The sequence below is a fragment of the Pseudochaenichthys georgianus genome, chromosome 3, assembly GCF_902827115.2.
Source record: "Pseudochaenichthys georgianus chromosome 3, fPseGeo1.2, whole genome shotgun sequence".
In the NCBI taxonomy this organism is placed as follows: Eukaryota; Metazoa; Chordata; class Actinopteri; order Perciformes; family Channichthyidae; genus Pseudochaenichthys; species Pseudochaenichthys georgianus.
In genome coordinates this window covers 40,781,460-40,793,910 of record NC_047505.1, presented here as the reverse complement: position 1 = coordinate 40,793,910, position 12,451 = coordinate 40,781,460, and the positions used below count along the sequence as shown (strand labels likewise).

General features: G+C 43.1%; 1 protein-coding gene across 1 annotated transcript in view; it reads left to right on the top strand.

Annotated features, from left to right (window-relative positions):
• Positions 1–12,451, top strand: part of LOC117442575 (CUB and sushi domain-containing protein 1-like) — a 260,136-nt gene that overhangs the window by 43,175 nt on the left and 204,510 nt on the right. Inside the window, exon 6 of the mRNA XM_034078545.2 lies at positions 9,588–9,669. Coding sequence (XP_033934436.1) covers positions 9,588–9,669 — 82 coding nt within the window. The remainder of the gene's footprint in view (positions 1–9,587; positions 9,670–12,451) is intronic.

Genomic DNA, 12,451 nt, shown 5'->3' with positions numbered 1-12,451 from the left:
TGTGTGTGTGTGTGTGTGTGTGTGTGTGTGTGGGTGTGTGTGTGTGTGTGTGTGTGTGTGTGTGTGTGTGTGTGTGTGTGTGTGTGTGTGTGTGTGAGAGAGAGAGAGTGTGATTAAAATAGCCCAATTGCTTTTACAATAAATAAACATTGAATGTGTTTAATTGAATAGTAAAGGGGTTTAACGTTAGTGGCAGGTTGTGTGTGAGAGAGAATAAATAAATAAGACAGCCCAATATTTATTTTTTCCGCATATTTCGCAACTTCCCGCAATTTCACTGCATAAAATCACATAAAACCCTGCATGTTTGATCGCATAATCAAGGATTTTAGCCCGCATAATCAAGGATTTTAGCCCGCGTTTTTCTGGAGGGTCTAATTACCATGCTGTCATGAACGCAAGGTGCTGTTACGTGTACGCAAATTGACGTGCTTGATGTGAATGAGCATTTTGGTTGCGCATGCTCTATGAGTGCACATACGGGTACTTCTCAGGCATGCCGGGTAATCTGTGACGTTTCACTCTCTCAAAAGTTGGGCCATTTTATCATCATGTGCTAATGAGCAACTCTCATAGGAATGAATGAGGCCCCGCCTCCCACGCTGTATCCAGTTCTTATTATACATCCATGGTAGAGACCGGTCTCAAGTCAGCACCGCTGCAGACTCGCTGTTTGAGGGCTTGATAGCCCACTCCCCATCCACACTCGTTGCTTTGGAACAGCCCTATGGTGGACCCTCCGCGTGAACGCGCAAACGGAGGGGTAGGGTGTAGGGCAGGGGTGCCGACCGGTCGATCGCGGGGAGATTCCCAGTCGATCGCGAGATGTGTCTAAAAATAGAACAACAATATTCAGTTTTATCGTTAATGTCCTATAACATAATCTTCCTGTACGAGAATAATGCACTTGAACGCATCAAAGCTTTGTGATTGGCCGGCGTGACCCCATGTGTCGGGGCGTGGCTGGTGGGCAGTGGGCAGTGCACTAGTTCGCTAACGTTGTCCGTGTCAACACCATGTCAACACCAGACAGTCCGCACACACACAAGACCGCAATCATGGCAGAAGCAAAACATATATAATTTTCACTCCGAGTGGGAGGATGATTATTTTTGTATCTATTCCAATTCAATGTCCATCTGTCTCATCTGCAATGTGAGCGTGGCTTTATCGAAGAAGGGTAATTTAGGAGTGGCATTTCAAAACAGTGCACAAACGCTACGAGACGGAATTCCCTCCTAATTCTGCCCTACGCTCCCAAAAGGGGAGGGGCCTGAAAGCACAGCTAAATGCACAGCCAACACACTCTCACTCCCTAAGCGTCCAATAGCGACGTTTGGTCAGTGTCCGTGGCGTCCAATTGTGACGCTCCTAGGCTCCTTCAGCGTCATAAAGGGACGCAAATAGCTTTCAACTGATTGCAATGTATTCCCATCTGCGTCGGGATTTGACGCTCATGGAAGCACGGCATTCGTTTATGTCGGCTGCCCTTAAAGGTAATGTGAGCGTCCATTCCCAGGAGTAAAGGATGGCAGAAGACACTACACTACCCAGAATCCCCAGCTATCGTTTGGACTACACCATGTGCTCTGTTTGACAAACCCCGTGATAGTCCTCAAGCTCTTTGATTGGTTGACCTCCAACTGCATTCCATATGAAAAAGGTTTCGTAAAAGAGAAAATCATACTTTATTCAGCAGTGCTTGCTTTACTCTTTGAAAGTCATCACATGAATGCATTGTAATAAATGGTTTGGCTGCATTAAATATTACACATCTGTCATAGTTCTTTATTTATCTCCAGAGATCGGGCATCAGAATAGACCGGAAACTATTCTTTTACTGTTCTGTTTTAATTTCACAATAAATTAGTAGTCATATTTTGTTTTGATATTATTGTTTTTTATTAACTACTAGACCGCTGGGTCATGTTAAGGCCATCTTTTCTGTGTTGCTGTGGGGTTTTTCCATCGCTTTTGTGTTACAAATATCAAAACAATAACAAAATAATATTCGTCGTAAACTAAACCAGAAACAGCAGTATATCTTATTTTGTTAACACTGTAAACTGGACAGCTTTTTAACCCAAACCACCTACTGGCTAAAGCACGTTATTGCACGTTTAGAGTAATTGCAATGCAGGAAGATTGTGTTGCTTTTTAACGACTGTTTAAAATGCCTTTTTCTAAATGTCTTTCATTTTTGTAAAGCACTTTTGAATGTGTTATCCATCCATCCATCCATCTTCTCCCGCTTATCCGTGGTCGGGTCGCGGGGGTAGCAGTTCCAGCAGAGAGCCCCAAACTTTCTTTTCCCTGGCGACATCAACCAGCTCTGACTGGGGGATCCCAAGGCGCTCCCAGGCCAGCGAAGAGATATAATCCCTCCACCTGGTCCTAGGTCTACCCCTTGGTCTCTTCCCAGCTGGACGTGCCTGGAACACCTCCCTAGGGAGGCGCCCAGGTGGCATCCTAACTAGGTGCCCGAACCACCTCAACTGGCTTCTTTCGACGCGAAGGAGGAGCGGCTCAACTCCGAGTCCCTCCCTGATGACCGAACTTCTCACCTTATCTCTAAGGGAGACACCAGCCACCCGGCGGAGGAAACCCATCTCGGCCGCTTGTATCCGCGATCTCGTTCTTTCGGTCATGACCCATCCTTCATGACCATAGGTGAGGGTAGGAACGAAAATGGCCCGGTAGACAGAGAGCTTTGCCTTCTGGCTCAGCTCCCTTTTCGTCACAACGGTGCGGTAAAGCGACTGCAGTACCGCTCCCGCTGCTCCGATTCTCCGGCCCATCTCACGCTCCATTGTTCCCTCACTCGAGAACAAGACCCCGAGATACTTGAACTCCTTCACTTGGGGTAAGGACTCATTCCCTACTTGGAGTGGACAGTCCATCGGTTTCCTGCTGAGAACCATGGCCTCAGATTTGGAGGTGCTGATCCTCATCCCAGCCGCTTCACACTCGGTTGCGAACTGATCCAGTGAGTGCTCAAGGTCGCAGACCGATGAAGCCATTAGAACCACATCATCTGCAAAAAGCAGTGGTGCAATCCTTAGTCCACCGAACTGCAGACCCCCTCCCCCACGACTATGCCTCGAAATCCGATCCATGTATATTACAAACAGGATTGGTGACAAAGCGCAGCCCTGGCGGAGGCCAACCCTCACCGGAAATGGGTCCGACTTACTGCCGAGGACCCGGACACAGCTCTCGCTTTGGGAGTACAGAGATTGGATGACCCTGAGTAGAGACCCCCTCACCCCATACTCCCGCAGCACCTCCCACAGTAACTCCCTGGGAACCCGGTCATACACCTTCTCCAAGTCTACAAAACACATGTAGACCGGATAAGTGTACTCCCAGGCCCCCTCCAGGATTCTTGCGAGAGTAAAAAGCTGATCCGTCGTTCCACGACCAGGACGGAATCCGCATTGTTCCTCCTCAATCTGAGGTTCGACAATCGGCCTGACCCTCCTTTCGAGTACCTTGGAGTAAACTTTCCCGGGGAGGCTGAGTAGTGTGATGCCTCTGTAATTGGCACACACCCTCTGATCCCCCTTTTTAAAAAGGGGAACCACCACCCCGGTCTGCCACTCCTTCGGTACTGTTTCCGACTTCCACGCAACGTTGATGAGACGTGTCAACCATGACAGTCCCTCAACACCCAGAGCCTTCAGCATCTCCGGGCGGATCTCATCCACCCCCGGGGCTTTGCCACTGTGGAGTTGTTTGACGACCTCAGTGACCTCCCCCCGGGAGATTGGTGTTGATCCCCCGTCATACTCCAGCTCTGCCTCTAACATAGAGGGCGGAGTTGTCGGGTTCAGGAGTTCCTCAAAGTGTTCCTTCCAACGCCCCAACACTCAATCAGTTGAGGTCAACAACGTCCCATCCTTACTGTACGCAGCTTGGATGGTCCCCTGCTTCCCCCTCCTGAGGTGTCGGACAGTTTTCCAGAACAACTTTGGTGCCGCCCGAAAGTCCTTCTCCATGTCTTCTCCGAACTTCTCCCACACCCGCTGCTTTGCCTCGGCCACGGATGAGGCTGCTGCCCTTCGGGCCTGTCGGTACCTTGCAACTGCCTCGGGAGTCCCCCGGGATAACAAATCCCTGAAGGCCTCCTTCTTCAGTCGGACGGCTTCCCTGACCACCGGTGTCCACCAGGAGGTTCGAGGGTTACCGCCCCTTGAGGCACCTAGGACCTTGAGACCACAGCTCCCCGCCGCGGCTTCGGCAATAGAGGCTTTGAACACCGACCACTCTGGTTCAATGTCCCCAACCTCCACAGAAATGCCTGAAAAGCTCCGCCGGAGGTGTGAGTTGAAGGCCTCCTGAACTTGGGCCTCCTCCAGACGTTCCCAGTTCACCCGAACTACACGTTTGGGCTTACCAGGTCTATCCAGAGGCTTCCCCCGCCACTCGACCCAACTCACCACCAGATGGTGATCAGTTGACAACTCCGCCCCTCTCTTTACCCGAGTGTCCAAAACATACGGCCTCAGGTCCGATGATACGATAACGAAATCGATCATGGACCTTCTGCCTAGGGTGCTCTGGTACCACGTACACTTATGAGCATCCTTATGCTCGAACATGGTGTTTGTTATGGCCAATCCATGACTAGCACAGAAGTCCAGTAACAACTCCGGTTCAGATCAGGGGGGCCGTTCCTCCCAATCACGCCCCTCCAAGTGTCTCCATCATTGCCCACATGTGCGTTGAAGTCTCCCAGCAAGATTAAAGAGTCCCCTTCAGGAGCCCCATACAGGACTCTTTCCAGGGTCTCCAAGAAGGCCGTATACTCTGAGCTGCTGTTGGGTGCATAAGCACACACAACAGTCAGAGTTTTCCCCCCCATAATGGATGTGTTATATTTTATGAAAACATTTAAATATTAAGAGTACATACAAAATAGTGGGAAAGTAGAAGGTCAATGATATAAATATAGAATAGAAAATATCAAGAAGATACTCAAATGATATCTAGAATAAAACAGTTTAGTGCCTGATAGGAGGATGTGTTAACTAATAAGGCTTTATTTAAACATTAAAGAATACTTTAGGTTAAGGTCTTCATTTAAATTACCCTGTTGCTGCTTTTGTACAACTGAATTTCCCCTCGGGGATTAATAAAGGTTCATCTTATCTTATCTTATCTTATCTTATCTTAAATAGGAAAAAAGCTTTGGGGGTATCTAAATATTAAGCCTGACAAAGTCTAAATTGCATGGTTTGTTTTGAAACTTGACAATCAACTTTCCTGCAATGTTAACTATGTTGAAGCACTTATTTTAACTGATATTATACACATTAATTATAATCTTATGTATGTAGATAGTATAAGAAATGTGCAGAATACGACAGTGTAATGGTGGAAGTATACACACATATTGATAGATGTCTTGTAATGCACTGTTGAGGAACCTGTGACTCAAGTTTTTCATTCATTGCATAACTACACTGTTGTGTATATGATATGTCAATAAACCTTAGAAAATCTTGAAATCTTGAAAGGGATGTGCAAAATAGCAATTATATACAGTTTTTAATTAACTATTAGAGAATAACGAGTAATGAATATGCTTTAAACGGATCTGCAGATAAATATGTAGTCTTCTCAAGCACCAACTATCAAATATCTTGCCTGATTGTTGGCACTTGACAATCACCTTCACTGAATTTCACTCAGGTGTAACTAAAGTCTGATTTAAGGGCTGTTTATATTTCACATCATTAATCCAAATCTGTAAAGTAACTAAAATAAATGTAGTGGAGTAAAAATACCAGGTTAACCTTAAAGAAAGCCCTCAGGATTATAAAAGACCCCCATCACCCCAGCCACAAACTGTTCTGTCTGCTGCCGTCTGGCAGGCGGTACCGCAGCATCCGGACTAAAACCACCAGACACAGAGACAGCTTCATCCCACAGGCTATACGATTATTAAACAACTGAACTTAGAAACAACATCCATAACATTCATCTGGCTGCTACTTAGAAATTATTTATCTAATATATCATATTCCAATCACTTGTAGACTCTTATTGCACTATTTCACTATTTTTTCTGTGTAGGCCTATCTGTTTTATTGCGTAGCACTGTTGGAGGAGCCTGTGACCTAAGGGGGGGGAACACGTTCGATTCCTGTTTTGAATAGTGTGCCGTCCATGGGTTTCATTCCATTTCAAAGTCCTTTTTGACGCTCTGTGTAAACTTCGCGCATCCAATCACAGAGGTTGAGGACTGATCACGGGGTTTGTCAAGCTAAGCACATGGTGTAGTCCCAAACGATAGCTGAGGATTCTGGGTAGTGTAGTGTCTTCGGCCATCCTAAAACTCCGAAAAAACATTTGTTTCTCCGAATCGAAGGGGAAAAATACAAAAGCATTGCACACAATTCAAACCAATCAATGTTGTGTAATTAACAAGGATAATCTGGTGTTTTTTAGTCGATGAGTAGTGCAGATATCACTGTATAATCAATCGACAGTAAGGAGAATTCTTACCTCCGGGTGTACAATTCTCCGTTATCCAATGGGAATGGACGCTCGTAATACAATACAGGGGACATGATCATTATCTTTTAAATAACGTTAACTAAATGGAACAATCTATTTGACACAGCTGAAGCTCTGGCCTTCCTTAAAAACTAACTAATTTAATAAAAATCACAGTTGCATTACACACAATGCACTGTTTTTTGAGAACACAAATTCGTAACTAATGTAATTTTTACATTCTGACGAATTTTTTTAATTATTATGAATACAAATAAAATAAAAGAAGCCTCCCGTGAGTTACTACAAGATATAAAGTAGATTTAAAAAACCGTTTTATAGAATAAAAGCTCACTGCGGGACGTTGTAGAAATGCGTGTGTGCACCACGACAAAGGAGCCTCATTCACTTTACATTAGCCGCGTTCACACTGCGGTACTTTTCCCACAAAGGTTCATGCGAACTTAGTTCATGATCGCGTTCACACCAAAAAGACCCGGTACTAAAAGTAGTTCATGCGAACCTTTTTACCCCCTCGAAAGTCCCTGCTAGAAAGCAGGGACTTTCGAGCGGCTCTTTTTTGAGAAAAGAGCTATATTCCTGATTGGCTGGGCGAATTGCAAACCCCGCCCCGTAAAACTCCCAAAAAGTTTTGTGAAGCCGCCATTTTATTATCCTCGCATTAGCATTATTAGCATTAGCCCAGCGCAGAAACGCAGAGAGACTAACTTATGGCAACACAAAATAAAACATGGGAGCGGTAGAGATGAGGAGGTGTCGGCGTTCTGGGGATTTACTCGGAAGGCTTCAGTAGAAGCTGCTGGGACTCCCAGCAGCTTCTACTGAAGCCAGTCCCCAACTCCGGGGACTTCCGGCCGGGGACTTTGGGCGGCAGTATACGCCGTGAAGTGGGTTGCGGCCTGCCAGTAAACCCAAAGCAGAAGAAGAAGAAGTGACGTCAGCGGCTTCATTTGCCTAATCCACCCCCAGGGACTTTTTCTGGTGTGAACGCGATCTGTACTTAGTTCATACGAACTAAAGAGTTCGCATGAACTAAGTTCGCATGAACCTTTGTGGGAAAAGTACCGCAGTGTGAACGCGGCTATTGGGGTTGTTTGCGTGGTGCCGACACGTAAATGTAACAAAGTTCGTGACTCCACCACGCATTGTGGTGTTAAGAAGTCGTGGTGGAGTCACGCATTCTGGTGAGATCAGGTTGGTGAGGATACGTACAGCAGTGCAGCCTAGATGAAGGTGTGCAGCCTAGATGAAGGTGTGCTTACCGGTGTTGTCAGGGCTAGCATGAGGGAAAAGGTTTATAGTGTCGGTGAGTAGTGATAGCAAGAGTACCTACCGTTAACCTGGAGTTAATTTATTCACATTAGTGCCATATTATCCTGAAATGAGCCATAATGAGTTGTATATCTTTACATTGTGTAGGCTACTTTGAGTACGTTATGATGCTAATACTTTTTGATTTTTAAAAAACAGTATTAAAAAAACAACTTTTGCTTGTGTAAAACATCTTCGTCTCCCACCGACCTATGAAGTTAAAACGTTTAAAAAAAGAAAGAAAAAAGAGTTATGATATTTACCGACTGCCTTTAAATGCATTGACTTGAGGCTTGTTAGCCGGCTTTGGCTACTGGCAGCAACGCACTTTTACGGAGAAAAACAACAAAAATAGGCGATAAAGAATGACTGAAATATAGGCTAAATAAACACTATATGAATGTAAGATGGTTTATTTTTATGAGAGGAAGCCGAGTGTTCTCATTTATCGATGTAATGTGTGTCTTCAACAGTTAGCTAACGTCGAGCTACGTACACCAGACTGTAACGTTAGCTACATTTGACATGCTAGGTTTGCATAGTACATGCAAATATGTCTTTATGGGTTTGGTGAATAGAATATTTGGTTAATTAATATTTGTATTCATTTCTTAAATGTAAAAACTCACTTAATTTAGCCTTGTAGTTATAATGGAAGACTTCATTCACTGTTTGTCTGAAATAATCTATGGTTGTTGACTCTTCTTTTTATGAATATTATCCAATTTATAATTGGCCTACAAGAAAAACCCAGAATCCCCCCTGACAAAGTTTGACTTGTCATTGCAGGTAAAGCACATGTGTAATTGAGAGCACTGCAAGTAGGCTTAACATGCCTGCTGTCAAATTAAAACATATATGTACATATATACATATATATACACCTTTACTACGATACCTTTTAAATACATTCCAATAAATATCTCAAATACAGATTGCAAAAACATCACAACGTCCTAATGCATCTGGACGCATTTTGCAGTATGCAAGACAGCCCACTTATCTAGCTATTTTAACCGACAATCCTTTGTGCATTAGTTGAGGAAATGCTATACCCAAATAGTATGCATAGTACATGCAACAATACATACTTTGTAAGACCTAAAGTATATACTAAAAAAAACATCCCTGGTGGCATTTTTCTTCTCTTGTTCTTCCTTTTGACCAGCAAGGTGGTTGAGATGTGTTTATTTAGTTTTGGAGCGTTCCCTTGAGAGATGTATTACAACAGGATTTTCATAATGGGGGTTTTCATTGATGCTCTTTGATGAAACACTTTTTAAATCCTTAAATCGTTTTTTCTTATATCTGTCAGGTGGAAAAACAAAGGTGAAGGCCTTGTTTTTATATTGAGGCCTGTGTATTGTTCAAACATGATCCTGTGTCAACTGAGCAATGATCTATTTCAAAATTCAAAGGCTGCCTGCCTAATTTTGTGAATTTTCAAAAACAGATGGGGATATTTCTCACTGTTGGAGCTGCTTAAATCCTTGACAGTCATCACATGTTGAAAAATTAAAAAAAGACTTGGATGCTTGTGGTCACAATAACAAAGATGACTTTAATCCCATCTTACTTTCAGTTTACTGTAGAAAGTGATATGAGAACTGGTTTAATGTTTTATCCGTCAGCATTCATTTATGCCGTACATGTTTCAAACTGTATAAGATGTCCCTAAAGTGTGTGAAAATATCCTCTTCAAATGCACATTGCAAATGCACACTGCTAACCATATATTTTCCCTTTTCTTTCAGTGAGTCAAAGCGGTCTTGCTGGGGATGTTTGTCCAGATCCTGGAGTTCCAGAAAATGGCAAGAGGATGGGATCAACCTTCCAGTAAGTTCCCTCTATTCCAGACTTAACTGCTGTCAGTCAATCCTTGCCAAATCAAATGTATTAAACAACAACAAGTGCCTTAGATATTTTTGATCCTGTGACCAGCCTGTGGATCAATAATATATGCATATAGATTCCAGACTGCAGAAATGTTCTCACCCAAAAGTATTTTTCTGGCAATGGACTTAAATCTGCAAACCTGGCACATACATTGTTTAGATGACATGGGAGACGGGGGATGCTAACTCAATTTATGTGCATGTGCTATGTTGATGTTGTTCTTTTTACAAGTCAGAACAGCTTAGTTGTTGCCAGCACAATTGAGTGATAATCAAAAGGATCAGGAGAGAACTTCGTGGGCTGGTATTTTTTGACTGATTAACTGTTACTTAAGAACATTAAATATTGCAGCAGGCTAAACAGAAACGTATTTAGAAAAAACACATTATGTTTGTTGGCACAACACAGTATCCAGAGCTGTTCCCCTTCCCTGGCTTTACAAAATACGTGTATGTGCAATGGAGGAAAAAAGCTCGGTAAGCTTAGTTTAGATCTGATGACACCTCATGTTTTCAAATAAGAATGTTTCTGTATGTCTAGATTATTTGGAGGTTTCAGACATTGTGGCTTAAGGGCCCAGTTCAGATTAGAAGTTATTTCTTCATAAACCACAGTTTGTTTCTGTATTTGAGTGTGAGTACAACTCTGTCCCAGTTCTGCTCCCAGAATTGGTCCAATTCCTCCGCCGTTTTCCATGAGACTGAAGTGTTTTCTGGTTTATACCTCATCATAACTAATGTATGTCTGTATGCCTTTTGTTATATATCTGGCTTTTGAGATGTGAACGACCTTATGTAACTAATATTCCTATTTGCAGTGTTTTTTAAATCCTCATAAAGGGGAAGGCTGTTTAGTGCTCTTCAGCAGAAATACACAACCCTCAACCTTATAGGAAAGGACAGTAAGAGCTGCTATAGTTTATAACCTGCAGATATATAATTTTCAACACACACACACACACACACACACACACACACACACACACACACACACACACACACACACACACACAATCAAAAAAGGTAATTCCTCTGAGAGTGTAACTGCTTGATTCTTCGCCCGGGGAGGGCTGACATTTGGCATGGAGGTCAAGTGTGTGTGAATACATCAATTCATAAGCATATGTAATATTGCGCATTTGTGATTGTTTTGACAAAAAACTAAAATTGCATAGAGCAAATGATCTGGGCACCCTGTCCAGAGACCCACTGTTAACCATCAGCATTTAACAATGTTCATTACTTATGACCCTCCAGGAGGTTTAAAGGGTCATTCCCTATAAAAGGGTTTTAACGGAGAATGGGAAGTCATTTTTAAAAAGTAGAATATTTGCCAATAAACAAGGAATTGGTGGTCATGGGGATTTTAAATGATTCACTCCATGATGTCTGCCATCTTATCAGTACAAAGAAAGACAGTATTTCATTTAGTCAGGATTGAGCAATTATAAAATGATCACCTCTCCCTATGACTCAACCACTTAGCATCAGTGGCGGCTAAATTGCGTATATGTTTTTCTCCTTATTGTCAGAGCATCAAAACGGGTATACTATTTTACCTTTTTACGATACATTTTTCAGGCCAAAAAAAACTCTAAAGGATAATCATCTTTTAATGCCCAGCTCCTGGTGTGTTCTTTACCATTAGCAACTTTGACTGCACAAACTCTGCGGGACTATTAGTGGAGTTTAGTGGAGTGAAAGGTCATTACCTCAGTGTGTGTGCATGTTTGTGTGTTTGTCTCTGAGCGTGTGCCAGTTTGTATGCATGTTGGCATGGATGTGGTTGGTGTGTGTAACAGGTTTGTATGTAATCATCATTAAGCTTTGAGGAGCAGGAACTGGAACAGAGTTGGGGTGTGATGAAGTAAAACAGGAGAAATAGAGAGAGAGAACATTGCTGTAGAGATAACAAAAGAGTTTTCACTGTTGGGCAGTGCAGAACTGCGTGTGGCTGTCACTTAGTGTGTCACGGCAGTTTTGATTCACTGACTTCCACATACACAACTGCAGCAGAAAGGTTTTTAGTTTACAAAGTTTTCTTTCCTGTAATTGTAAATTTCACAGTATGCGTCTGGATGGGAGTTATTTTCAGTGTCATCAGCGTCGCCGAAGTAGCAGAAGCTGTAAAGTGAATGACCCGACCCTCCCTGACAAAGGCACTAACAGAGAGATTTGGCCAGGCAGTGAAACTCTACAGTGTTTAACAACAGGGTGGAGCCTCTGAACACCCAGAACCCTACGTAGGAAATGTTTGGCCAGGTGGTAGACTGTGGTGTGCATCAGCGGGGTGGAGACATTAAGCTTTGCAGATAAGACACAATGCAGTCTTCCACTCAGATGGTTGAATGTCCCTCTCACGAGGTAGACAGCGAGGTGTTGGAGAAAATGAGAACACAGGAATGATAAGAGCAAATGATGAGAGGCGAGGCCAGATAAGTGAAAAAGGGAAAGAATGAACTAATAAAAGGAAAGCAAATCAGTCATTGAGAAAAAGGCATAAGTGATAAAAGATAAAGCGTCTTACATTAAGAGAGGAATTATAGATCCTAATTGGGTCATCTGTGGAGACAGATTTGTTCCACAGGGATCTAAAAGCCAATGCATCATTAATATCAAGGCCATCATTCATACATTACTTCTACAATTATCTTCCTTCTCAGTTCTCTTAAGACATAACCCTAGATGGAGTGTAAGAGGTCTCTACAAGTGTGACAATATCA